The sequence below is a fragment of the Cuculus canorus genome, chromosome 1 (genome assembly GCF_017976375.1).
Source record: "Cuculus canorus isolate bCucCan1 chromosome 1, bCucCan1.pri, whole genome shotgun sequence".
NCBI classification, from domain to species: domain Eukaryota; kingdom Metazoa; phylum Chordata; class Aves; order Cuculiformes; family Cuculidae; genus Cuculus; species Cuculus canorus.
Genome location: NC_071401.1, coordinates 124,146,234 through 124,174,158, shown reverse-complemented (window position 1 = coordinate 124,174,158; position 27,925 = coordinate 124,146,234). Strand labels below are relative to the sequence as shown.

The window sequence follows — 27,925 nt, the reverse complement described above, 5'->3', positions numbered from 1 at the left end:
TCCATGAGGGTGGCGAGGCACTGGCACAGGTTGCCCAGGGAAGTTGTGGTTGCCCCATACCTGGAGGTGTTCAAGACCAGGTTGGGTGGGGCCATGGCAGGGGCGTTGGAACTATGTGATCTTTAAGGTCCCTTCCAACCCAAACTATTCTATGATTCTATGATCTTGTTGATGTGCTTATCTGCACATCTTCATAATGGAAGACTGAGCCCCTTAGAAATGGCCTTCCCCTCCCCTTTGTTCATACTTAGTGACTAAAAGAAACATCTCAATCTCTTTGTGACACACTATATTTGTATATCCAAGTGCAGTTTTGCTTTATTTTTATGAATTCATTTCTCATGAGGTGCTTTCCCATGCTTCATCCTTTTTCCAGCATGTGACATCCTGAGAGATGGGGAATTTTCTTTGATTCACAGATGACTTGTTCTCTTAACACTTTGCTGTGACCAAGAATTCCATGATTCAATAATAGCTCTCACCAGTGTGAAAAATATGAATGACTCTCACACCCACACTGTTAAGTGAGACATATAGTCTAACAATACACATCTTAAGTTGGCCCTGTAATTGCAAGTGCTTTCCTGTCGAGTTTGTAAATCCAGGGAATTTCAACTGAAAAAAAGGCAAGCTGACATACCCAAAGAAATCAGAATTCTGATATATCAGTGGATTGTTGGCAAAGGATAGACCTCTTCCATTTAAAGCATATGCTGAGCTCCCTCAGTAGCAGAGGACTGCGCTGGTGTTTTCCACTACCCCACTATCTGTCCATCAACTCTTCAAGCCACATTTGACCTGTTATCCCAGGCTGAAAACCAGCCGAGGAAGCTGCTGAAACAGATACCCAGCCGGTTAAGCCCTACCCACAAAAAAACACCGCAAGAAGCAGTGCAAAACTTGATCAAAGATTCTCCAATGCCAATGATTTTCCTACTGACTGTGCTGACTTCTGCCCTAATGGTATTCATTTTTCTGCAGACAGAGCCAAGAGTCCTATGTCTGGTGCATTCTAAGCACTGAGGCAAAATATTGCCAGTGTGGACTGGTCACAAGGGATACAAAAATCAATGGGAAAGCCTGTATCACCACCTACAGAGAGAGGACAACCACTTTCCACCACCTCAAGGACCTTTTCTTCCAAGGATTCTTCCCAAACTCCAGGGTCAGCAACAAGGCAGAGGTGAGGGAATTCTACCTCCTCTAACTTAGATCAAAGGAGACATCTGTCATCATCATGAGATGACTCTGCACCTCAAGTCACCATCTACATCCTTGAAATCAGTCCCCAATTCATGTGCACTTGTGGTCATGGCTTTTCTCCCAGGCTTCCCAGAAGATCAAACAGCAGCTCATTCCTTAGGTTCCATCATATTTATCACCTTGGCATTAAGGTAAACAGAGCATATTACACAGAGTTGTAAGAGTCAGTCTTCCCCTTTTGGTACCTCATTTTAGTATCTCTCTCCTCAGTCATCCCTGCTTGAGGCGCACTGTGGTGTCAGGAGCCACCACTCCATTTGTGACACTTCCTTTATATTCCCAGCAGGCAAGCAGTTTTCAAGAGCAGCTGACATGGATAGAAGACATCAACTGACCTTACCAACACAATTCCTCATCTTACAGTGCCTCCTCTCCTTCACACTTATGATGGTCCTCTTTGGGAGGAATAAAGGAATAGGGTGGGACAGGATAGAGGCATGTTTAAGTGGAGATGTTTGATGACAAGTTTCATCCACATCTGGACAAGTACAAAATCATAGAGGTACCCAGAAAGAACCGGCAGAGTCATATGAAGACTGCTGTTCCAGACCCCTCTCTTGGAACTGGAACATGAAGTGCTGCTGTAAATTACCCAGTCTGAAGAAGCAAGTGAACCATCAGCCTCCTGACAGTTATTTACTAACACCAGTTATTCTAAGAGGTGTGGTTATTATACCTGATGTGCTGCCAAAAGACTGACAAACTGCTTGCCTTGTGCAGAACCACTAGTAATAGAGAACCTAAGTCAAAGACTGCAGCCATTAACAACTGGGATGCAATTAAAAATCCATATGAAGCTCAAGTTACAAGTCCAGATTTGAAGACCGAGGTCAGACCTCTTAAGTCCAACAGTCAGCAAAGTACCCAGAAGCAGCCCCACCACATCCACCAAGCCTGTGATGACTGGTAAAAACCACTGCATGTACTAAAAAGTAATAACCAACAGCAGAGACTTTCTCCTGCCCCACTGGCCCTGCCATGAAAATAAATCACTTTAGGACAAGTACAACACTGCAACACTGCAACAATTCAGTGCAGTTTCTAAAAACTGGAGCAAGTACAATGCAAACAACCCACATTTCTCATGCTCAGTTTCCCAACAGCACAATCCCGGACAACAGCCCTTTCAGCTGCTCCCACAATTTTATTCTCTGGAAAAAATATCTTTGAGAACTGACACACAGGGGAAGGAAGTTGAGGCTTCACTAGAGAAACAGCAAGACAAAACTCCATGAACAAAGTTCTCTTATAAAGCATATTTATATATGTCTTTTAATAGAGTGCAGCCATGAGTGGCTGCAGACCGAGCTCTCACACTGGCAGGAGTCGGGCAGCTTTGCCCAGAGGCTCTACACGCTGCCACAAACCACCAGCAGGTGTCAAAACAGCAGGAAATCTTTCCATCTGCCTTCCCTGGATAGGGCATGGTCCCATGAGCAGTCCATGTGCTGCATTCACTCCATTTCAGCCAGAACACTGCCAGAATGAGCTGACTTCTGCAGCAGGAGAAATCAGTTCCGTTCCTACTGAGCTGGAGGAAAAGCATGTACCTTTGACAGCCAACTCAGAAACAGTACAAATGCAGCAGACTAAAGAGATAACTGTTCTGAGCTGGGGTTACATGCCGGGTTATATCACATGGGGAGGGGACAGACTTTGTCCCAGCCACTAAACATCATCACAGATGTTCAGGCACAAGAACACTTCTATGGTTGGCACTGACATCACGCATTATCCAAGTGCTCTGGATCTTGGGCAGCAAATGCTAGAGTACTGCAAGAACCATCTTCTCTTTCTTTTTCCTCTTCCTCTTTTTCTCCTCAAAACGGTCAGTAGCATCAGCAAAAAAGGTCACTTCATCCTTGGCCTCAATCTCCCTTTTTAGGTACTGGAGCCCTGCCATGTTGAATCCCAGCACGTCCTGTAGAGACAGAGCAGCACCACACTGTTAAGGGCATCTCAAGCTTGTTTAGGGGTCCTGCACTGGCCACCCTCTACTGAGAAATAATGAAAGGAAGACAACCCACAGATTTAAATAAAGCAACATTATTGAAATGTAAACTTCATCTGATCAGGGGAACAGTCAGTCCTGCCCTCTGTTCCCCACAGTTCTCTCAAGAGCAGTTATCATGCACTGTCTTTTCTGAAAGACAAGTTGCTGGCAGGCACCTGAAGTTACCTCTGGGAAGATGCAGTGTCTGCAGTGACAGACTAGTAGCCCACAGAAAAGCTCAAAAGAAACAGAGAATTTATTTACCTCCTATGTATTTAGAAACAAGCAAGCCAAAGCCCAAATACATCAAGGAAAACCAAGAGTAAACGAGGGAAGGAGCCCAAGTGCAGGCTCATCACTGGGTAGTCTCACATGAAGAAGAACATAAAGAAAAGACAGCCTATTTGCACAGAAGGAGGTGAAATGGGCTCAGACCTCCAACTAACTTCCCCACTGGACATGACAGACAGTACACGCTCCCAGACATTGGAGCATCCTGTTATTCCAGATCCTGGAAAAGGGGATCACACTCACCCGGGCCTCGCTGACTCTGGATATGGTGGTTTTCTTCAAATCTTCTATCACTGTCACCAGCATGTGGTTGCTTGTGATCTGCCCAAAATGTATCCTAGGAACAAAGCAGGCAGTGATGCATTGCAGCACTGTTCTTAGAAACATCAGAGAGCCCCTTCTCCTGAGCTTCAGTATCTTCTAGACATAGAATTTTTCTTAAATTAGGCCTCCACAGACCAGCTGTATATCATAGAATGGTGTGGATGGGAAGGGATCTTAAAGATCATCCAGTTACAACCTTCCTGCCAGGGGCAGGGACACCTCCCACTGGATCAGGCTGCTCAAAGCCTCAGCCAGCCTGGCCTTGAACACTTCCAGGGAGGGGACAGCCACAACTTCCCTGGGCAACCTGTGCCAGGGCCTCACAGGCATGGGCAAATATATCTGGAAAAGCTATTTTCTGAAGATTCTCTAACATACAGTGGTTCAAGGAGAAGGTCTCTCTGAGGGCATAGGCTTGGTGCCAGCCAAAAAAGCTATTTCAGCCTTGACACAGGATCTTTCATACCAGTGAGATTTAGGGGACTAGGACCAGCAACCCTATCTTGGCATATCACTGCTCTGCACCTGATCAATCCATTTCCATGCACCATTCGCTGTGGGCTGCACCTTTATTCCCAAGGACGCTTCCCAAAGCTTCAGACATATGAGAAAGCCAAATTTTCCCCACACTTATGCTATGTGCATTCTTGCCAAGCAAAGTCATCTTTGCAGCTCCAGGAGACAGAGTATATTCCCAGCTCTGTGCTGTCCCAAAGCACTGACTCATGGCACAGGAGTAAGGGGTTCCTCTCTGCTCACCGCACTGGCACGAGCTCATGATATGCATCAGCATGAGGAGCCCAGAGGAACTGGCAGGTCCACTGCTGATCAAGGCCTGTTAGGGCTTTCCAGGTCCTGGTTCTGGACAGCAACAGCAACAGAAATAAGTCTAGCAGATACGTCTGGGCAGATGAAAGACTCACTTGAGCAGGAAGAGGAGAGCTCGGCACAAGAGTTCAACATCTGAACCCAGGTGAATATATTCATTGAAGAGTCTGAGCAGGTCAGGGACATAGGAGAAGGGCAGCACCAGGAGAGATTCTTCCAGCTCACTGAGGAGAAAGCAAAGGGACAGACATGTTAGTCTCAGCCTGCTACAGTGCAGCAACTGCACTGCTACAGATGAGCAGGAAACACTGTCGTACAGGAAGGCTCTGGTCCAAAAGTTGTGCTAAGCATTCATCACGGCTGCTCTGTCACTGCCCTCAAGGGACAGTGCAGCCACACAGACTTAGCGCCCAGGCCAGCAGACATCTCCTGCCACAGGGAGCAGGCACACAATCTTGCCTCCTCAGCATCCCCAAGCTGCTGTTCACATACATGTGCATCTCCAAGCAGCCAACCCACATACACAAGCTTCATCCGACACTCCCCATGGAATGTGCAACTTCCATTCCCCAGTTCCATGCATGCTCCAAAAGAGTCTGACAGGGATAGTAACTCCAGATTTTCCAGCACTGCCCAGACCCAGCAGGAGAGACCATCTCAGGACCCCAGCCAGTCCTAGGCCCAAAAATCCATTACTCAATCACAAACGGTGTTCAGCAATAAAGCTCTTGGGACTCACCTTGACTTGACCTTCTTGAAAACTTCTAGCACGTACGCAGAAGGCTGTAACAGAGGCAAGACATCAACTCTGCATATCATGAAACATTCCAAGACTAACACGTGCCTTAAGGTGCACTTCACCCAGTTAAAAACACACAATTCAAGTATTGTGAGCACAGATCAAGCTGCATATAACAAAAAGGAAACTGCTTCAGCTTCAATCAGCTGCCAGTCTGGGAAGTTCTCCCTCCACTAAACATAATCACAGCCTTCTCAGGATACTCTAAACTGGTGAATAATGTTGTGAAAAGTCTCATTTACATCCAACCAGCTAAATTATCTCATATTCAGTTCAATGGATCTTGTACAAACTGGACAAAAAAACTTGGTGACACTGCCAAATCATACATAAAAATTTACCTCTCAAAGACATAATTCCTGCTACTCCTGTTTATCTGGAAAGCACCAAAATGCTGAACTACTAAGCCACAAGATTTCATTCACTTCTGCTCAGTCTATTTAACTTATAAATGCATATACCTATAATCATATAGAGGAAGGGACAGAAAGTCTGGAAAGGTGATTACAAGTAGCTAGAAGGAAGACAAAAGGCAGTTTCACCTGGCATTGACATACTACTCTTCAGAAAATGGGAGAATAAAAAACAAGGATCTTCCTAAGAGTAATTAAAAATGCAATCTAGGACTATACATTGGCATGAACCAGGAAAACTAAAACTAACCTACTCAGAGTACTGGACTTTCATTTATCAATGAAATTCATACATGTACGCATGTATTCTATATAGCCAAAAACTCTCAGAATTTAGTGAAAACTGTCATGTACTGGTATGACATAAGTGGGTAAAGGCACCGGCTCTGACCCTGCAATACCTGGACATTTAACTACCACATGGAATTTTCTTTTGCAAATTATTTAGCAAAAAAGCATCAGTAACCGCTGCACCGATGCCACAAATATACCTGGGTGGCTACAACACAGACTCTGCCTCGCTTAGAGCTGCCCTGCTATGATTACAGCTGCACAGGCAGCAATTTAGGGTCAGGAAACCTTCATGCGCTTCCAGCCCCTGCTGCTTGAGTCAAGGTAATACAGGAGGTATGCTGGGACAAGCAGAGTCTGTCCCAAGAAACAAGAGACTGTTAGTGCATTTTTGTTCACTGTCTGACATACTGAATGCTCATCGTGGTCAGTTCACCATGCAACACGACAGTTCATATGTTGCAGCTATGATTTCACCCAGCACCCTAGCACTTGGGACATTCTTTGAGAACTTCAGATACAGGTTTGCATTCCCTTCCTTGTACAGTGGGATTCAATCAAACATCACCCACCTTCACAGGAACTGCTAGCCACTAAGCCATAGGATTTCATTTACCTCTCTTCAATCTATTCAGCTTGCCATTAAATATGCCTGTATTGACAAAGGAAGGGAGAGAACGGCTCTAGCTAAGTGTTTACCAGCGTCACATGGTAGGGGACACAGTGACATGCGTTCTCAATTACCCATTCCGGTGGATGCTCTGGTATTGTTTAAGACAACACAGCTGCTCAGGAATATGCTATAGCATGGCAACTGCAGCCTCCAAGAAGACGTGCCCTTAGACACAAGAAAGGTTTGAACTAGCATTTCCCATATCCTGGGGAATACTGTAAACTGCCAGCTCATAAGGCACTGAATTAAGTCATGGCTACCAACAGGTTTAACCCTGATGGGGTTAAGCTTTTGTAACACACACATAAGATGTTAAAATAAACAAACACACAAAACCCCCAAACAGTGTTCACTTTGCACAAGCAAAATGCTTGCTGAGTTTTTATTTCAAGTTGAACCAAGTAGTCACAGAATGCCAGGCTGGAAGGGACCTCAAGGATCATCTGGTCCAACCTTTTTAGGTGATCTACAGTTTAAATGAGATGGTCCAGCACCCAGTCAAGCTGAACCTTAAAAGCGTACAGCATAGATGAATACATCACCTCCTGGGGGAGATTATTCCAATGTTTAACTGCTCTCACGGTGAAAAATTTTCTTATGGGATCCAACTGGAATCTCTCCAGGAACAACTTATACCCATTACCCCTTGTCTTTTCCACATTACTCTTTGTAAAATGGGAGCCTCCATTCTCTTGAAAGCCACCTTTTAAAAATGGGAACATGATAACTAGGTCTCCCCTAGGCTTTCTCCTCTAAAGGCTGAACAAACCCAGTTCTCTCACCCTTACTTTGTATGGTAGGATTCCTAGTCCTCTGATTATCTTAGTGGCCTTTCTCTGGACCTTCTGATGCTCATCTGTACCTCAGGGTTAGCAATACACAGGAGGACAGAGTCCTCCCTCCCCACAGCCACCTAGTGTTTCAGCTCAGCCAGCACCAACAGCCCCACTCCAGCTAAGAACAGCCCCCAGCGCGTGGCCTGGCCATTCCACTTACTGTAATATTTCCATAGGCACGGAGGATGGGATTGGCAGCAAAGGGAACCTGGAGACACAGAATGGTTTAGAATGGAGCAGGTGTGTTTGTACAAATGCATATTCCCAGTGAAAACTTTAACCCAAATAGAACAGAGCTTTTACAAAGTGTCTTCTGCAATTCCCACACTTCCACCCCCCCAGAATGTCAGTGAAGGCCTCATTTGCAGCCACCAGTCTCGTTCTCAGATGTACATGACTAAGTCAAACATGTAGGAATTTTCTTCAACTTCTTAATTGTCATTTTTCCCACTTACACCCTTATTTAGCAAAGGGTGTTGAGATGAAGGCAAAGAATAGGCTTTGGGATGAATTTGTAACAGCATGCTCTCCCAGGAACAAAACCTACCTCCTATGGTGACTTGAAATGTGAAGGTTGTTGGAAAGAACACACCACTAACCATGCCCAAGAGCACAGTGCCACCTTGTTCTCCAAAAGATTTCAGTAAATCTCTGCTATTTCCAACTGTCCCAATTTTATCTGTGTGCAGAGCATTTCCAGCCAGATGACAGAGCTGGAAGGATACACCTAACACCTTGGGATTGTTACATTCCTCAGTCTTTTACCTCTTTTCCTGCAGCTTTGCATATGGCCTTGTGTTCTTTTAGTTTTGCCGTCTCCTCTCTATACAGCTCAATAGCTTCCATGATCCGCTCAGCCTGTGCAACACAAGAAGGGAACACCAGTAAAATCAAACAAGGCAAAACAAAGCTCATATCCAACTGGACAAGTGGAAAGAGAAGCAAGACAGCTGACACGGAGCATTACAGGACATCTCCCATAGACAGGTAACCACTATTCCAGACTACATCACTACTCTGAGTGGGTCAATCATGTCCTGAAGATGGCAATCACATCCACATTCCCCTCGCTGCCCTAGGCGCTCTCTGCTGCAGCTTCAGTTGTTGCCTTGACATTGAACTACACCCCAAGCAAGCAGTACCCCTTCAAGGCACAGGACAAGGTCAGGCCATTTTGACTATTCAGACCAAGGATTTCCTCTGTATTTACAAGAGCATCAGACTGTTGAAATCTGGGGTCACGAAATTACCCACCCCGACACCTTCCTGGTACACCTCCTGCACTGCAATAAATTTCCACCTTCCACACATGCCCAAGGAATAGGACAGCTCTTCAGGGAGAGCTCTGATGCCTAGAGAGCATCCAGCTGCCTTGTGCTTGTGCAAACCCCAAAGGGCAAGCAGCCCTTTCTGTCCCACATGTCATGGGCAAAAAAAGCTGCAGCCTGAAGAGGAACCTCACCCCTCTTCCCTGGAGACATGTCAGGGGGAGATAATTCTGGTGGGTGACTCTCCAGAGTCAGAACTTCCCCTGTTGGCCATGGAGACAGAGTGCTCTTGCAGGCAATTCTGCCCTTACGTGACAGCACAGGTTACTCCTCTTCAGAATGATGCTCTGACCTTGTGGCAGAACCCCTCCTTGAGAGACTGATAAGGTAAAAAGAAACACTGGCAGACACACACAATCTTACCGCTTTGATGGTTTCAATAGTCTTCTTTCCTGCCAGCCCTGTCTCTCCTTGCGTCTCTCCAGCCACCTACAAAACACAGAGTTTGCAGCTCCCTCCTTCAGCAGCTGATAGACATGCCCTGCATCTTATCACAGTCCATATTAAGAAAAAACATCAGTCCCATTCCATAAACTGGTCATTTATCCAGGGAAATACAGTATTTCCCAAGCGCGTAGCTATTCCTCAGGAACAGAGGCACTGTGCTAACATTGAGCTCTGGGAGGAAGGTAAACTCAGCGCTTGTTCTGCCAGAAGAGGTCAAGTGATCAGATCAGAGTCAAAATGATCGGCAACACAACCCAAGCACCTGAGAATAGGGGTCAGGATTCCCTAACCTGTCCTGCGCTACAGGGACCTGCTGCCAGAAGGCAGCCCAGCCTTGGTAAAGAGCTGGTGTGGACGTGAACTGGGGAGATAGGATGGGCAACAGCACAGCAAGGTTTCAGCATCCACAACTACTGTGTAGCAGTATGGGTGGCTCCACATATTCTCTTGAAGTTGTCTGTAGGAAGTACTGAAGTGAACTGCACCGTGGGACCACCACAGCTTCAGCAGCACCTTCCTCCATGCACCTCCTTCGTGAAGGAAGAAAACTATCAGTCTTCTCTACACCCTCTTCTATGCCTTCGGCAGAAATCATCAGTCCAAACTTTGTACAGTCTGACCGACACACAGACAGTACAACTCACCACAGGCTGCTCTTCCTTCGCCACGCTCTCTTCATATTCAGCTTCTCGTTGCTACAGTGGATGAGAACACAACCTATTAATACAGGTGAGCAGGCACCAAGCAAGCATACAAGTACCTTCTCGACTGGTTAAGTGAGTGAGCCTGCAGCTTCATGCAGCCCATTGCAAAATCAGGACAAGTCAGTAGACATGAAAACCACAGTGAAAATTCCAATTTGTCCCCACTCCCAGCCCCACGGAGAAATCTGGAATCTCCCAGACAAAAAGACATCAAGGTCTCTGCTTTGGATGCAGGAACAACTCTAGACAGCCCACTAAGCTGAGGCAGAAACAAAAGTAATTCAGCACCAGACCTTCCACCTGGCACACAGCACAGAAGAAATAAGTTTAGAAAAGTCTCAGGGCTGTCCTAGCCTACAAGAGAAAAAGGCCTCCTCTCATATGAATAGGGCCCCATCACGATGTAATTCACGTGTATTCACGTGTATTCACGCCCACCTTGTTACTCAAACTTGACCCAAAACACACTTTTCTGGCACCTGGAACAGAAGTTGTCTCTGTCTCTCCTTTTAGCACCATCATTTGTAGCACACCAATCACTGGGCATCCAGATGCTGCCCACAGGTCACCTCAGCAGTTTGCAAAAAGGCTGAGACAAAAAAACCTGCACATTTCTTGCAGGTTTCTCATTCACTCCTGCTTCTGCAGGTTTCTACACCCTCCTTCTGTGGTTTGAGGACTGCTTTAAGAAGCAGAGAAGGAGACAGACTCCTCTGAGGGATACAGTTTAAAAACAACAGTTGCAAATTGTTCCAAGGGAGTTTCCAACTGGATATGTGAAACAAATGCATACACCATCCCCAACAGTGATTCAGCAGGTGCTCAGATAGCCTGGAAAATCTCCTTCCTTGGAGATGTTTATGTATCAAGACAAGTCTGATACAGCTTCAGGGTTATCCTGCAGTGAGCAAGTGGTTTGACTAAAGACCCCTCCTCGAGTTTCCCTCCCACCAGAGTCCTTCTGCGAGGCTATGATTCCTCAAAATACATGCTCAAATGGAGTAAGAGCTGCTTCTGGCATCCCTGAGCTCTGGGGCCTGCTAATGGGACAGAACAGACCTCTCACAGCTGAAAAACGGAAACCAAGACATAAACTGCATTTAGCAGGAGCAGTGCACTCCATCACTCTACCACAGGCACCTGCAAACTGCCTCCAAAGCACACTTGAGCTGAAAGGAGCACAAGAGAATTAAGAGATACACGAAGAAGGCAGCCAGACTTGTGGAAAACCACAGCTACAAAGAAGTCTGGGAAGCAGGACAGAAGAAAACCAGAGCGCAAATTACCCAGGCATCTGCAGTGCAGTACAGACAGGAGAGCACCAGCATCATCTGTGGTACTGTCCCCAGGCAGCTCAGAGCAACAGTCCCATCACACAAAAGATGCCAATCAGCACTGGACACCTCACCACCACACTGCAGTTAGTAATGAGCAAGTCTGCCAGGCATGGAGCCAGGCTTCTCTACAGTGAAAAATAAGGAATCTGCCTGCTAGGAAGAAAACAAGTCTGGAAGTTGTCTTTGGCAGCAAGGATTCAACTCTCACCATCTCCCTCTCGTCTTCCAAAACAAGCGGCTCCCTTGTCCTTCCCCAGAGGCGCAGCGACTTGTCATGGGATGCCGACACCACATAGTCTCCATTGGGACTGAGCGCCAAACACCACACCTCCTGGTGATGCCCCTGCGTGGAAGACAGAAGATGTAAGACATGAACACCACTCAGCTCCCAGCCCAAGAGAAGTGCTGCTCATGCATGGGTAATGCTTCCTTTCAACAGTCTCCAAATCTTCCTACCTCCAGCGTCTGGATGTGCTCAAATTTATCTGCATCCCACTGCTTAATCTTGCTGTCCTTCCCAGCTGTGAAGAAGAGATGCGATTTCGCCACAAACTGCAGATACATCACACTGGCAGGAAAAAAGGCTCAAATTCACCCACCTGTAGAATACTGCAGATCTGCCCCCACCCCACTCTATGCTGGACAAAAGGGTCAGTGCTGGATCACAACACCTTAGGGATAAGACAGCCCACAGCCCAAGGATGCTGTAGGATTTGACTGACCTGTCATCATGGGCAAAGAGAGAGCGGTGACAGTCGCCGAAATCCAAGCCCCAGATCTTCACGTTCCTGTCAGCAGAGCCAGTTGCAATTAGAGTCCCGTCCTACAGAGGAACACAAAGATAAGGGTGTGGGTAGCTGGCTGACCGCCCCATGAGAAATCTCTGCCAAACCAACAACTAAGCAGTGCTGAGAGGGCAGCTCCCTAGTTCCCAAAACAGGCCCCTCTCATACTTCCACTTCCTCTCACCAGGGTAGTCCACATTCGTGGTACTGGCATAGCATCCTGTCACTTTTCTGAACCTCTGCAGGTATTTAAGACCTTAACTAAACCTTGGCAATGAGGCTTCCAAAGAGTCTCATTCCAGGAACAGCCCAGAGCAAGATGCAGATTAAGCACAAGCAGCCATGAAGAGGTTGCTCCACCTCAGCACCTGCCCTCTGCTCCCACTAATGAAGAAGTTAGACTTCACTCATGCTTCAGCAGAGTATCTTGAGCAGAAAGCAGGCTGTACGTCTGAAGATGAGCGCAGGGGACCCCTGCAGCATTTTGGTTTCCACTCACTTTCAAAATGCCCTGGTCAGTTCTGTCACAATTGCTAATCCGTGGCCCCAGCAGAATCTTCTGGATCCCACAGAATGTGGGATCAAGAAGAGAGGCTTGCTGCATCCCATCAAGAAACTACTGACTAAGTCAGGAGCAAGGAGATGACAAAAAAGCATTACCCTAGAGGCCCTTGCTGTCAGCAGAGGTTCTCAGTCATCAATATCACCACAGTCCCACTTTCAGCACATGCCCAATCTTATGGTACTTACATAGGAGATGTCCATACAGAGCACTGGCAGCTTGTGTCCATACAGAGAGAGGAAAAACTGAAGCAGAAGAAAGGTGTCTCAGTTAGACATGCTGAGTAGATATATGCAAAAAATCTCAAGCTCCAGGCTAGTTAGTTCTTGCTCTGCCTCAGGAGCTCTACCTTTCTAGCACTGCCCCACTTTCATTTTGCCCCAAACACAGCTAAGCAGCTGGGCCAAGGCGGCAGACCCAAGATGAGGGTGGAAGCACCCAAGCAAGCCGATCTAACTCCGGTGCTGATCACCACTGCATATGGAGTTTAATATCCACTTCTCTGCCTATGTGCCAATGCTAGGTCTGTCTTATGTCATTCCCGTGTTAATACATGGCTTGCAAAACCACCACACACCGCTCACAAGGAAGACTCTCCTCCCCCAGGCTCTGCCTCCACTACACTCTATTTAATGCCATGTGTGATTCATCCATTCTCACCCCTTACAAAGCCTCGCAGCTCTGCAGTAGCCTCATGCCCACAAGGTTTAGAGTGGACCTTGCCACCTTGCTGTTTGACAACACTTTCTAGATGAAAAATGATTCTTTGATTCTTACTGGTGTCCTGCAATAAGTATGACTTCTTGTATATATTCCTGATCTTTCAGGCTACAATTGCACCACTCCCTGCACAGCCTCACAGCCCATTTAGTCATGTACCTTGAGAGTGTCTACGTAGAAAATCTTCACAGTGCAATCCAGTAAGGAGACAGCCAGCAGTTTCTGGTTGGGACTGTACCGCACACAGAGAACATCCTCATCCAGCTGCAAGACACGCACGTGTTTCATGGAGAGCCTGGCAACAAGGGGAAAAAAAACAATTGTTATCCCAAACAACAAGTTGAGAAGAGGTGTGAATACAACTCCCCCACTGCACTCTGTGAAAGCAAGTTAATTCTAACACGTAGCATTAGTCCTCATGAGGACTTGAGCAAGACCGGACTGGAAATAAGCATGGCATTGCAAGCCGATAAGCTTCAGATCATTTAAGCAGTCAATTTAGCAGTGAATGCCCATGCTGTGATTAGAGGCTAACACAGCATACCAAGGGACCAGAATGTGGCCAATGCCCTTCCCCAGCTAAACTCAGACCTTCACAAAACAGCACTGAACTCACACTCTTCTCCATGTGTTCTACATGCATGTCATGTGTGCTTCTTACAGTGCACAGCAAAGGCCAAAGCATCCATCAAAGAGGAGAGAAACTGCAGCTAAATGCAATCTACAATGGGGTTTCTTCTCACCTTTTCTGAGCACTGCTCTCATCCTTCACAAATTCAAACTCCCAGAACTTGACACATTTATCAGCACCTCCTGTCACAAAGCCATGCTGCAGGGGAAAAAAACCAAAATTATAGTGAAACCAGTTTCACTATAACTCAAGAGTTACAGCGAAATTCTACAGACAAGGAACTGCCAACACTTAAGGAGGGTTTTGAAATACCCCCCATTCCCACAGCATTAATGATTAAGAGGACACTACCAGGAGCAAAAACAATTTTAAAAGCTCTGGCAGGCAGGTCTAAATCAGAGATTCCAAATGTAAATCAATACATCAGCTGAAATGTTGGAACTGAAAGCAGTCATCTCAGCTGTAGGTAATGAAATGCATGTGTTTTACAGGCAAGTTGACACTCTCACTCTTATTGGATTGCACACCCTTCACCACACTCCACAAGCACAGGCTTCTAAAAGAAGAGTAGTTCAACCAAACCCTTTAATATTAAGAACAAGGGTAAAATCTGTCCTGTATGTTTTCACCAGTGAAGTGAATGAATCCCAGGCAGGTTATTACTTGCCAAGGTTTTGATTACATTAAAAGCAACACAACTTCTAGTGCAACATGACTATGTGAGGAAAATAAAAAAGGTATACACAACAAACACAAAAAAGTGGAAGTTTCCAGAAACCAATATGAACTTGACCTGTGGTAAAGGAGAAAAACTGATGCAAGGAGTAAAAGACAAGTACATTTCTACAGCCAGGGAAGTTGGGTTAAAAAGAAAGGGAACAAGAGTGGGTGTCTGTGTGTGTGCTTGCGCATGCATGTAAAATTGGAACATAAAAAATGCAGTAATACTGGCTCATTTCTAGAGGGAAATATGAGAACTATTAAACAGCAATGCTCAGTAACTATGGGTTCAGTAAACATTTCTCAACTGCTGGGCTCAGGGAAAAGCCACATACCATAATCACATTACAAGAAATTGAAGAAAACTGCTACAAAAACTCACTGGGCTGTCAAAAAGCAGCTACCTAGGTCAGACATCTATAAATCAATGGTTCAGAACCCCAGAATCAAAGAGAGCAGAATAAGGTACTTTCTAAACTGTCAATGTCCTTTCCCAGCAACTTCAGAAATGCTGAGGGAGATCCAGGCAGAAACTAATGTAACACCATAATTCAGACAGAGCAAACAGACAGGTCTGGTAACTGTGAGTGTGATCAACAGAAGTAACAAGTAATTGCAGTTTCCATTAAACAAAGTAAGAAAACTGAGTATGTTGAAATGGAGTAGTGGGAATGGCTATAAATTGGAGAGGGGAAGATTTAGACTAGACATTAGGAAGAAATTCTTTACAATGAGGGTGGGGAGGCACAGGCACAGATTGCCCAGGGAAGCTGTGGATGCCCCATTCCTGCAGGTGTTCAACGCCATGTTGGATGGGGCCTTGGGCAGCCTGATCTAGTGGGATGTCCCTGCCCATGGCAAGGGGGTTGGAACTGGATGATCTTTAAGGTCCCTTCCGACCCAAACCGTTCTATTATTCTATGAAGTAACCAAATAAATACACTTATTCGTTGTCACAGCTATTAAATCTATCTGAAAGAGAGTCCCCAAACAGAACCAAAGCATAAATTTATATGTTCAGAAGCAAGGATCTAAGCTCCACACATATCCCTGCTGTGAAGCAGTGCCCCAAAATGAGCTTTGAGGAACACAGTGGATTATTATCTGACTACACATTCTCACTGCGGAGCTACCACCAAAAGAGCTAAGTCGGTCCTTGGATAGATTCAAAAGGCGCTGGTGCCTTTGGCACAGGTGTAATTCTTATCACACAGCACACCCAGATCCTGGGGCCACCAGCAAAACAGACTTCAGTAACTTATAAAGTACTAGGAAAACAATTAAGAGCCTAGAAAACACATCTTTCAGGGACAGAAGTTTAGCCTGGTATCATCAGTAGGTGGAGTGGGCAACTGGGTCACTCAGCAGGAGTGCAACACAAACTAAAACCATCACTATGTTAAAGAGACCCTTAATCTAGCAGACAAAGAAGCAGCAAATTTAACAAGGAGTATAATAGGTCACTGCAGCAGGTTACAAGGGGCTGATGCTCTCCACAGCTGGAACACATCCACAAGATATGTATTGCTGCACCCACGGACTCCACCAGGGACATCTGAGTCTTTTCAATTGTGCGGAAGCCAAAATGAGGTGATGAAGATGGCTCCACTCACCCCAATATTCATTATCGTGTGCCAAACAACTAAATCTCTCATCAAGCTGTACATGCATCCACAGCTAAAGTTCTTAAATGCACCCTCTGCCTCCCAAGATTAGAGGTTCCCATGCTCCCATCAGTAGTACAAACACAGCACCACAGAGAAGAGCAACGCGAAAAGATGTGGAACAGATGACACTTAAAGGGTGACAGTTACCTGGTCTGGTGAAAGAGCAATGGACCACACTGCCCCATCATGAGCATTAAGTGCCTCCATCAGACTTCCAGAAGCCAGGTCATACAGCTGCAGCTTCCCTGTCTGGGGAGAAAGAAACATCTCAGAGGACAAACCAGCCCCTTCGGCTTCATGACATACTCCAGGAACACCTTACGAAGAATTAATTACATGTGCAAAGATACCTGAACCTGAGGTGCTAGGGACGTGTCCCAGAAATGACAGAGAAATACAGCTCAAAGCAGAGCCCAGAGACAAAAGGTCTGAGCTACCATAGGCTGAGACACCAGCAGTGACCAAGGTCCTGCTGACAGCCAAGAGGAGCCCTGGCTCCATTTGTGGGGCTCTGGGCTGGACACTTCTCTGAGCAGCACCAGCTCAGCCCCGCCAGGCCTTAACAGCTCTTAGTGGAACAGCAACCCTGCTACCCATCTCCTGGACAGCCAGTTTCATTAGACGGCTGTTGGACACAGACATCCAAACTGTTTATCTCCATCGGGGACTTCTCAAAGTTCTCCCCAGCTATCCAGCTTGAGCTACATGAGGACTCTGAGAACAGAGCAGAAGGGTCAAGAGGGTTTTGCACCTAAGAGTGCTCCAGGTCAGGACACGCAACGCATTTTCTGCAAGGCATCAAAGTGTAGAAGGGCACTATTTACCTTGGTGCCAACAATGACCTGTCGATCTCCTGGGACAAAGAGTGAGCAGAGCGCATATTCACAGTCCATTGTCCGGATGCACTGCAAGGTTGATCTGTGGACAAAGATAGAGCCTAAAACCTCTTATTACACAGAAAATCCAGCCCAGAGTGAGAAATGCTCCAGAATGGCCTTTGACCGCAGCTGTTTTTTTTCAGCTGGGGCCAGAAGATATCCACCACTATCCCATGACCCAAATGCTACCCTGCATAACTGCTAAGAACATTGTCTATAATAAAAATGCCATTAAGTAGTCCACCATCATGACTTATTGCTGTTATAAGCAAGGGCAGAGCTCCTGCTTTCAAACAGCACTGTTGTTCATGAGGGCAGGGAGGAGTATAAGACAGCATGCACCAAAGAAACAGAGCTTCAGCACCACTCAGGAAACACTGGGACAACACTCCAGATCAAAACAGCAGCCTACTCAGTCTAATACTAGATCCTTCAGGTAAGATGCCAAGAAACCCACATCTTCCCTAAAGAACAGGTGGCAGCCAGTTTAGAGTAACAGTTGGTACCTCTTATTACAAAGGAAAATACTCCAACAAAATACAGTCTATACCAGACTGCTACGTAGGACTTATGTTTAGACATTTGTTTTTCCATACCTGACACTAAATTTAGCATTAGTGCTGCTTTACAGTATCAAAGTCCATGAGTTAATTAGGCACTTTTAGCTCTATAGCTTCTCAAGTCCCCTAATAAGGAAAAGAGTCGAACACTTTTCTTTTTACTTCCTTTACTTCATTCACTATTTTATCATCTCCTCTTCCTTATCACTGCCTCTCTAAATGCAGCATCCCTGAGCTCTGGGATCACTGACACACATAGCACAGAGGGGACCGACACAACTGGACCATGTACCTGTTCCAAATCTTTACAGACTCTGCAGATGCTGAGAGAATGGCAATATTGTCAGAGCTAAAAGCCAGCGTCCTGACATCACTGCGGTGGCCTCCGATTGTTATCTTGGATGCATGGACAGCCTGCGGGACTTGTGCTGACAGGTTCAGGTTGTATGACTCAATGATGTTGTTCTGGAGCAGCAGTACGATCTTCAGCTCTCCTTTCGGAGAGAGAATCAAATCAAATGACCTGTTTGATTAGACAAAATCAGAGCTGTACACAGGGGCAATAAAACAAAAGGTAGGAGAGAATAAATATCAAGAACAACAGAGAAAGAGGTATATACACAGAATGCTTGCACAAGCAAGTGCACGCTAAGCCACGGAGGTGAGGAAGGGGATCCCTCGCAGAAGAGATAGGGATGGACTAGAGATTATGGTAGGCCTCTCCCTAGCTCCAAGCTGAAGAGATATTGAGGAAACTTCTTCCACCCGTCCCTGTACTGAGCTGTGCAGAGCTCTCTCCTAGCAGCTGCGTAACCACAGCTCAGCCTCTATAGTAGGCTTTCCACTCACTTGATTTTAGAAGAAGCTTTGATGTTAGTGATCCGTTGAATCTCCTCCTGCAGGCTCAGCTCCACGCTCTGTTCAGGATCCTCTTCAGAGTTCTGTCTAGAAATGTCAGATAATGGAGGAGAGTCAAATAACCCAGCATAGCCGACACAAACTAACACAGAGACAGAGAATAACACAAGGAAACCACTTAGCCTGCTGAAAACAAATACCCTCTTGTCCAGCCATGTGAACTATATTTAAGAACAGAGTGAAACAGTGAAGTTCATGCTGACGTGCAGACTACTAAAAAGAAACCGTCCTAAAAAAAGACAACCTCCTCTGGAGCCTAAGCACTTGAACAAAGCACATTAGAAATACGGACACAAAAGAAAACAAACCAACAGAAAGCTGTGTTTGAGAGAGAGATGAGCTTCTGCTTATCTCCTACTACTCATCGAAAGTCCTCAGCCACTGTCAAAACACACCTCCAGATTTACATGCCCTGTGCTTCAGTTTCTACCCTGGAGGCAGACCTCTAAGGGCTGTTGTGAGGCACCTGTTAATTACCAGGATACTCAAAGGGACACTTAACCCAAAGCAAACATTAAGAAAACTCTTATCTGTATCTATGCCTGCTGTAAAACATGAAATATCAGAGTCACTCAACTTCTCAGATGAAATTCATTCCTGTTACGTCCTAATTTACACTTTGACATCCATATTTACACGCTTACATACCAAAGAGTACAAACATGAATGTCAGGTAGCAGTGAATAGCTCTGAAAAACCCATTTTATGTCAACTCTTTCATACATATTTGGGTTTTTTCAGGGGGAAAACTCACAAAGAAAGGTATTTCCTTAGTCTCTGGGAGCAGTGTTGCTCAGACAAGCACCAAGGATGAACAGGAACAACAACCCCAAAACACAACAGCTAGCACAGACACAATTGACCAGTAGCTTGGAGTTCAAGCACTGTGACATGCTGCTGAAGGGCTTTTCTAAATGTTTTCTGGACACAGCATTCAAAAGACTGCTTACTTGTTTTTTTTCTTTGCTTTCTTCATTTTCTTTTCCAGTTTCTTTTGGACTTCCTCTTCAGAAAGGACAGTGAATACTTCCAGAACAGCATCTGTTCCCTAGAAACAGAGCAAAGTCAAAGGTAGAAAAGCCCTGACTGGCCTTTACAGAAATTACCCAAGATCTCCAACAGCCTCCTCTACAATCCAATAGCAGAGCACCCCATTACTTACATGGCAGGCCAAAATCTTGCCTGTTCGGTCTGTGGCAAGAGAAACTACTCGGTCTCTCCCTTCCCGCATGATGGAACCAACTTTGCTGCACTTTATGATACGCTACAGAGAAAGAACAACAACTTTGGTCTGAAAGGTCAAGTCATCTTCTGAAGCAAACTTAAAAACCTACTGGCAAGGGAAGTAAGGAGGAAAAGAGTGAGAAATGAACTTACAAGGTCCTACCAGAAGAGCTAGCAAAGACAATCTAGGCAAAAAACAAGCATTTGTGTGAGCTACAGGTTTATCTCCCTACGCTTTATTGCATTTTAGGTGAAAATAATCATTGACAGACTCAGTGGAAGAATAACTTTTTTGACAAACCATAGCCATTTAAGAGACAGAAATTAACTTTTATGCTACAAAGGCAGCTGAGTTCAGTTACTCCCTCAGAAGAGACAGAGAAGGTGAGAACAGAAACTCTTAAACAGGTAGCTGAAGACAGAGAAATCCTCTGGAGATGAAGTTGGAAAAGTATTCAACAAGATCAGGTATCTACCATAAAAACAGTCTGAAATCTGAAGAGAATGCCAGAAAGTTCCACCAGAAAGAAAGACTCAGTAAAGTCTCCACCACCAGCACAACAGGGAATGGCTTTCTGCAATCAAATCTCACACCATATTTCTTTATAGTGCAACTCTGACCTCTCAGCTTTTCTGCTAGTGACCTGAAAAGCTGAGACTCAGCGCTGAATTCAGCAGCTGCCAACCAGCTAGAAACTATTTTATTCCCGAGTTGTTTGACGAAAGAGCTCTGTTAGCACTGTCAAATTTAAACATTTGTTAGTGCTCCCCAAAGAGAAGGCAAACAAAAAGCTTTCAGTGGAGACTAACACATTCGTGTTTTGGCACATGTATTTCTGCTTATGTTTTTCAGATAGACGAGGCAGCAATGGCTGCTGAGGAAGATGTTATGAAGCAAGACAAGAACTACCATATTTTCCCTAGCAAGCTAAGTATGATACTTGGGGCACAAACACAATACAGAGGAGCAACATGTGAGCTACTCTAGAACTCCTGGTGGCTCCACAAGCTACACCACACAAATACTGTTACATACACCATCCCACAGACAGCACGGAAAACCAAACTTACTTCCTCAGGATGCTCATCCAACTCTAGGGTCTCGTCCTCTTCAGTGTTTTCTTCTGCTTCCAGTGAAGATCCTTTGGTCTTCTTGGATTCTGGCTCATCAGGGTCTTTTACCTGTTCAGGAACAAAAAAAACTAAGGAGTACCTTAAACCACAAGAGTTACAGTCTTGGTTTCTTTCTTCCTTACATTTCATTTCTCTGAAAGAACAAGCGGCTAGCATAGACTCCAACAAAGGAGTGACCTACAGCATGCCTGTAGGCACCAAACACCCCATGTCCTCCCCTGCTATTACCCACACAAAAGATGTTTTCTCTAGCTGTAAGATCTGACGCACTCTGGAAATCTGTTCAGGAAGCACTCACAGCTTCATTTGAAAGCTCAAAATACAGAAAAGAGCAGTCTATTCCAAAAGCTCTTTCTGAACCCCTCAAGCAGCAAAGGCATTGCTTTGGCTTTCTTCCCCAGAGCATCAATCAGATTTAACAAGTTCAAGTCCCATCTTAGTTCAAAGACAAGAAGATGGGTAAGACTGTAAGAAGTTACAGAGGGAATATCTTACCTCTTGGATGTACGTGATATCCCACACCCTCAGCTCACTGTCAGCACTCCCAGTGATCAGGCGTTTCTCCTCGGATATTAAAGCCATCCCCCAAACCTGTCCAGAGACACAATACAGGGAATTGGGTCATGGCTCCTTTAACTATGATAATAACAGCAGAACATTTTTAACTGATTTATTTCCCCTGCCCAGGGAGGTGGTTGAGTCCCCATTCCTGGAATTATTTAAAAGACAAGTAGATGAAGTGCTTAGGGATATGATTTAGCAGTGGACAGGTTTGGCTTGATGACCTCAAAGGTCTTTTCCAATCTAGTGATTCTATGATTCCATTTAAACGGCAAGAGACTGGATCTAGTCAGGACCTCCTCTGGGGATATCTGTCGTGGAACTGTCACCCACTGCATGTTGACAACAGCTCTGGAAAGTCTTGAAATTTATCATTTGCTCATCCCTAAAGCCTGATGACAAGCAAAACATATCATTACAGTGCTAGTTTACAACTTCTGAGAGCAGGAAAAGCACAAAGTGAGCCATGACACGTAACCCAAAGTCCTTCTACCTCAAGAGCTCCCCACACATCCTCATTACCTCAGCACGGTGTCCAACCAGAGTTTTGAAGCAGTGCTGGGTGTCTAGATGCCACCATTTCACCAATGTGTCTTTGCCGCTGGAACAAAGAAGAAAACCTCAAGACATGAGGAAAGATTGCCAGAGCTCATATACTTAGAAAAGTGGTAGAAATACAAAAAAAATCTAAAATGTGCCACAACACATCAGACAGCAGCTGTTCAGACAATGAATTCCATTAAGCTACGCAAAAACAAAGTATAGTAATACAAAGGTACGGCAAGGTATCCAGCAAGTCACTGAAAATGTATTCCTGCTCTGCATTCAGCTGCAAGCTCCAATGTCACACACCCTCCTTTCTGGCTTATTTAGGGTGAGAACAATAAGTGCAAAGTGTTAATCAGTTCTAAAGCTGCTTCTAAAACCCTTTTCCACATTCTCAACCTGTGCCATGCCTGTGCGTTGACCAGGTCACAAGAAAAGCCGATCTCTTCATTTTGAGCAGTGATTTGGAATTGTTCCTCCTAACAGAGAACTACAGCTGTTTCAGTACTTCAGAGGCCTCCTAGAATTAGACCCCCTTGGAAACACATTTCTGGCTATATTGTTACCCCAACACTACAAGAGTGCCCAATAAAAGTAAACTGAATTTTATAGACATTCTTTCAGCACACCTTTCAATAATTGATACTTTTTTATTTTGGGTAACTTTGTTAGAGCCTGTTCTCCTCAATAAATTTCAACTAAACCAAAGTGTAAAACCTGTTCCATTACCAAGCTCTAAATTCTGTTTACCAGTGACGTTTAGTGTTAATCCATCGCTTCTGTAACACAGGATCCAAAGGTACTTATAAATTGGATATATAAAAACATGACAAAAAATTCTGTACACAAAGGACTGCCGTTAGCTGCTTGGGCAAAAAAAATTTGAAGTAAGGAAGGAAAACTTTACACCTCCAGAAAAATAGTGTAACGTCTCTACTCTGTTAATTAAAAAAAAAATAGAGAGGAATAATTTTTCTTGATTTAACCACTAAGAGAATTATGAAGCATTTCTAAAGCTGACCTGCAAATACTGGAAATTGCATTAAGAAACAGGCATCATCTACAAACCAACAAATACTACATTTTCTTTCTGAAATAAAAACAGGAGCACAAAAAACTTGTTCTCATTTTACTCTGAGCTGACTGTGTGCACTTTTCTATCAACCTATTAGACCACATTAAAACTACTGACAGATATTTGGCAAGAGTCAACCGTTTATTATTAAAGGGATATAGTCAACTAGCAGTTCATGTTGAATAACTGAAAACCAACTGAAAAAAAAATCTATCAGCTTTTAATTATTCCTGTAATTACAGCTTACTAGGAAGCAATTTTTCTGTCATTTCTGCATGAATTACACATACATAAGTCTGCTTAATTCTCCAAAATAAACAGCAAAAATGGTAACATACATAAAGAATATATATCACTATTCCTTGCTGCAACATTTCTAAGTTGCTATATTTACCAGCAAGTTAAATCTTTCCCCAAATGCTATTTTTCAGGATATCCATTTCAGTTCCTCTTAACCTATCTAGATCCAGGCTCTAGACTCATGAAATAGGTAGACATGACAAAACCATATTCTAAGATGCCGACAGGTCTAAGACGTGGTAAGTTGAGAAGGAAAATACAAACAACACTAGCACCTAAGGTGTCTAAATTACAAGTAAAAACATTGCTGCTTTCCTGATTGACCACTACACTTGGCCTCCCTCACCTGGTGACCAACAGGTTCTTCTCCTTCAAGAAAAGGACTTGAGTCACAGCATCTTTGTGTCCTCTCAGCCGGTACAGACCGCTCTCATTGATAACATCCCATACAATAACATCTGTATCCTGGAACAGACAGAGCATCCCTGAGGGACTGGCATTTTTCTCTGCAAAACATCTCCCTCCTCTATGAGACTGAAAAGACTACCTGAATGCATGCTTTCTCACTCTGAATCTGCATGTCAGGGATGATTAATCCAAGTGTCATTCCTTCCCCGCAGGTACATTCAGATCAACAGATGCACCCATCATTCCTGGCTTCTTTGCCTTAAACAGCTGTACTAGTGCCCTACTCTTGCCCTGCAGCCCCTGCTGCTCCCCCAGCACCGGGCTTCCCGACTCCATCGCAGTCTTGCAGCCCTAACTCCTCTCATTGTCACCTTCTGCCTATAGGCAGGGGTCACATAATCCAAATAAAATACCAAACTTTAGTATAGGTCAGCCTTTTCCACCAAGAGCTATCCTCCAGATGCACAACCCCTACCTTTGAGCCAGACACCAGCCGGCCACCCAGGTGGTCATACTGCAGGGCTGTAACCGCAGCCTTGTGTCCGTTGAAAGTGATATTCGCTTCTCCATTCAGGAGGCTGAAGATACGGATGGATCCATCCTCATACCCAACAGCCAAGTGCAACCCATCTGGAGAGGGGCACAGGCAACTGACCTCCTGCTTCAGACCCTTGAGGATAAGAACCTGTAATTTTTAGGAAGCAAAACAAGTATAACGTTGATAAATGACATGTCAGAGCCAGATACTTACACAGCAGAAAGAATACACTACTGAGCTTTCATCTGTGTGCTTCTGCTGCTTTAGAAGTTTGTTTTTCAGCTTTCTGCACCAAATACAGTGTCATTAGTCCCATTTTACAAGGCAGACAGAAGCTAAATGGAAGTAATTGCACCTGGGCCAGGGCAATCCCTGTTTTCAGTACACAATGGGGGATGATGTGATTGAGAGCAGCCCTGCAGAGAAGAACTTAGGGTGCTGGTCGATGAGAAACTCGACATGAGCCGGCAATGCGCGCTCGCAGCCCAGAAGGCCAAACATGTTGCATCCTGGGGTGCATCAAAAGAAGCGTGGCCAGCAGGTCGAGGGAAGGGATTTTGCTCCTCTATTCCTCTCTTCTGAGAGCACATCTGGAATACTGTGTCCAGTTCTAGAATTCTCAATGTAAGAAGGATATGGAGCTGTTGGAGAGGGTCCAGAGGAAGGCTACAGAGATGATCAGAGAGCTGGAACACCTTCCCTACGAGGACAGGCTGAGAGAGTTGGACCTGTTCAGCCTGAAGAAGAGAAGGCTCTGAGGAGATCTTAGAGCGACCTCTTAGTACCTGATGGGGGCCTACAGGAAAGCTGGGGAGGGGCTATTCATAAAGGCTTGTGGGGATAGGACCAGGGGGAATGGGTATGAACTGGAGAGGGGCAGATTTATACTGGACATTAGGAAGAATTTCTTCAGCACGAGAGTGGTGAGGCACTGGCACAGGTTGCTTAGGGAGGATGTGGATGCCCCATCCCTGGAGGTGTTCAAGGCCAGGTTGGATGGGGCCTTGGGCAGCCTGAATTAGTGGGCTGTCCCTGCCCATGGCAGGGGGTTTGGAACTGGATGATCTTTAAGGCCCCTTCCAACCCTAACTATACTATGAGACTATGATAGTAATTTCTCATCATCAAACAAAAAACTGGTGCAGAATGAGGCCTGGAACCCAGAAGAAAAAGCAGGCCCTGTATTTTCAGTGTCAGAGAGCAAGGAAACTTGTTTGAGAGTCATGCCTGAAAGCTTCTTCCTGACCATCCTCACTCACTTAGCCTTTCTCAGTTATAGAACAGAGCTGCTTTTCCACAGACCACATAGGAATTTAAGAATGTTAAGAACAAGTTCAGAAAAACGTGTCAGAAGTCATCACTTCAATGGCCGTTAAAGTATATCCTGAACTCAGTTTGTACTGGACAAGTAGCACTTACAATGACTTCAGAGACCAATAGGAGGGAAGTTCTATAAAGTTACAGCTCACAAACCCCCTATGGGGTACAACTTTCCAAGGGGAAACCAAGTTCTAGAGGCAAAACACAAACTCCTTGACATCCCTGTCCCATCTTTCACACATTCCCACTGCTAATCTCCACGTAAATAGGGAACAGCTTTCTAATCCCTGTGGCAGCAATCACTCTTCCCCAACTGAGGTACCAAGTGAGAGTCAGTCAGGAGACACTCCGAGCTGCAGACTCACAATACAAGCAGACAACAAGGTATGCTCAGATCAGAGAAAAGTGAAGAAGCTGTGGACACAATGCTCACCTTAAATCTAGCCCACTAGCAAAGAATCATAGAATGGTTTGGGTTGGAAGGGAACTCAAAAGCCATCCAGTTCCTTCGCTTCTCCAGGCCGAAAAACCCCAACTCTCTCAGCCTGTTCTCATACCAGAGGTTCTCCAACCCTTGGATCATCTCCGTGGCCACCTCTGGAGTGGAGTCGATCCAATAGGACCACGTCCTTCCTGACTAGAACTCCAGAACTGAATGCAGAGCTCCAGGTGAGGTCTCACCAGAACAGAGGCAGAATCCTCTTCCCTACTGGTTACTGGTTTTGATGCAGCCCAGGACACGGTTGGTTCCTGGACTGCGAGCACACATTGCCAGCTCACGTCCAGCTTCTCACCCACCACCACCTCAAGCCCTTCTCCCCACTGCTGCTCTCAATCCAGGACGCTACCAGCGCGGCTCCAGGTGGCTCCCAAAGCCCGCACGTCTCCCGCTCCCCCGCATCGCCGGGCCCCCCTCTCACCTTCTCCCCTTTCCGCGTGTCCCACACGAAGACATGCTCGCAGGCAGGCACGGCCACGCAACGGCCCCACTCGCCGCGCAGCCCCACGAAGGTGGCATTGCCCCTGGCGCTGCCCACGACCCCGAAGAGCGCGGCGGGCGCGTACCGCAAGTACTGCCGCGTCAGGCCCATGGCGAGGCACCGGGACCGCCGGGGCCGCCGCCACCCGCACACGTGCCGACAGATCGGAAGTGCGTCGGCCGGAAGTAAAGTCGGGAGCAGCGGCAAGGGAGCCCGGGGGGCGGGGATAGGGGCGGGGCCAGATGTGGCGGGGGCGGGGCTTTGGGGAGCTGGGCGCTCTTAGGGGGCGGGGCGAGGGGAGTAGCCAGGCTGTCAGAGCGGCGGGGCTGGGGGCGGGGCCGAACGTTAGGAGGGGCGGGCGGGGCTGGGTTAGGTGGGCGGGGCTGAGAGCGAGAGGCGGGGCTGGGGAGAGGGGCAGGGCCAGGCCGATGTGCGAGGGGTCGGGTTGGGTGATGGGGGGGGCTGAGAGCAAGGGACTGGGCTGGTGGCAGGACCAGGAGTAGCGAGGGGCGGGGCTTTGGAGGAGCCGGGAGTTCGGAGGGGCGGGGGCGAGGGGAGTGGCCAGGCTGCGGTGAGGGGCGGGGCTGGGGGCGGGGCCTAGCGTTGGTTGGGGAGGGCGGGGCTGGGTTCGGTGGGCAGGCTGAGGGCGGGGGGTAATGGGCGGGGCTGAGAGAGGGACAGGGCTGGGGGCGGGGCCAGACACAGAGGGGGCGGGGCTTTTAGGGAGTCGGAAGTTTATAAGTGCAAGGCTAAGAGGCTGGAGGGGGCGGGGCTGCGCGGGAGGGGCGGGGCCGAGCAATGGGACGGGGCGGGGCCAGGAATTTGTGATGGGCGGGGCTAATATGAGGATCGTGGGTTGTGGGTATTAGGG

General features: G+C 46.2%; 1 protein-coding gene across 1 annotated transcript; it reads right to left on the bottom strand.

Annotated features, from left to right (window-relative positions):
• Positions 1-2,526: 2,526 nt before the first annotated feature.
• WDR3 (WD repeat domain 3) lies at positions 2,527-27,218 on the bottom strand. Its single transcript, XM_009556822.2, has 26 exons — positions 26,995-27,218; positions 24,692-24,901; positions 24,155-24,273; positions 22,410-22,488; positions 21,822-21,917; positions 21,264-21,374; positions 20,131-20,232; positions 19,919-20,016; positions 18,900-18,995; positions 18,343-18,573; positions 17,437-17,530; positions 16,760-16,861; positions 14,338-14,423; positions 13,754-13,889; positions 13,063-13,119; positions 12,250-12,350; positions 11,984-12,095; positions 11,736-11,870; positions 10,131-10,181; positions 9,403-9,468; positions 8,477-8,569; positions 7,872-7,919; positions 5,439-5,482; positions 4,795-4,923; positions 3,791-3,884; positions 2,527-3,184 (listed from the first exon to the last, which is right to left on the bottom strand). The coding sequence occupies exons 1-26, from the start codon at positions 27,163-27,165 to the stop codon at positions 3,029-3,031; spliced, it is 2,817 nt and encodes a 938-aa protein (XP_009555117.2). The 5' UTR covers positions 27,166-27,218; the 3' UTR covers positions 2,527-3,028.
• Positions 27,219-27,925: the final 707 nt, after the last annotated feature.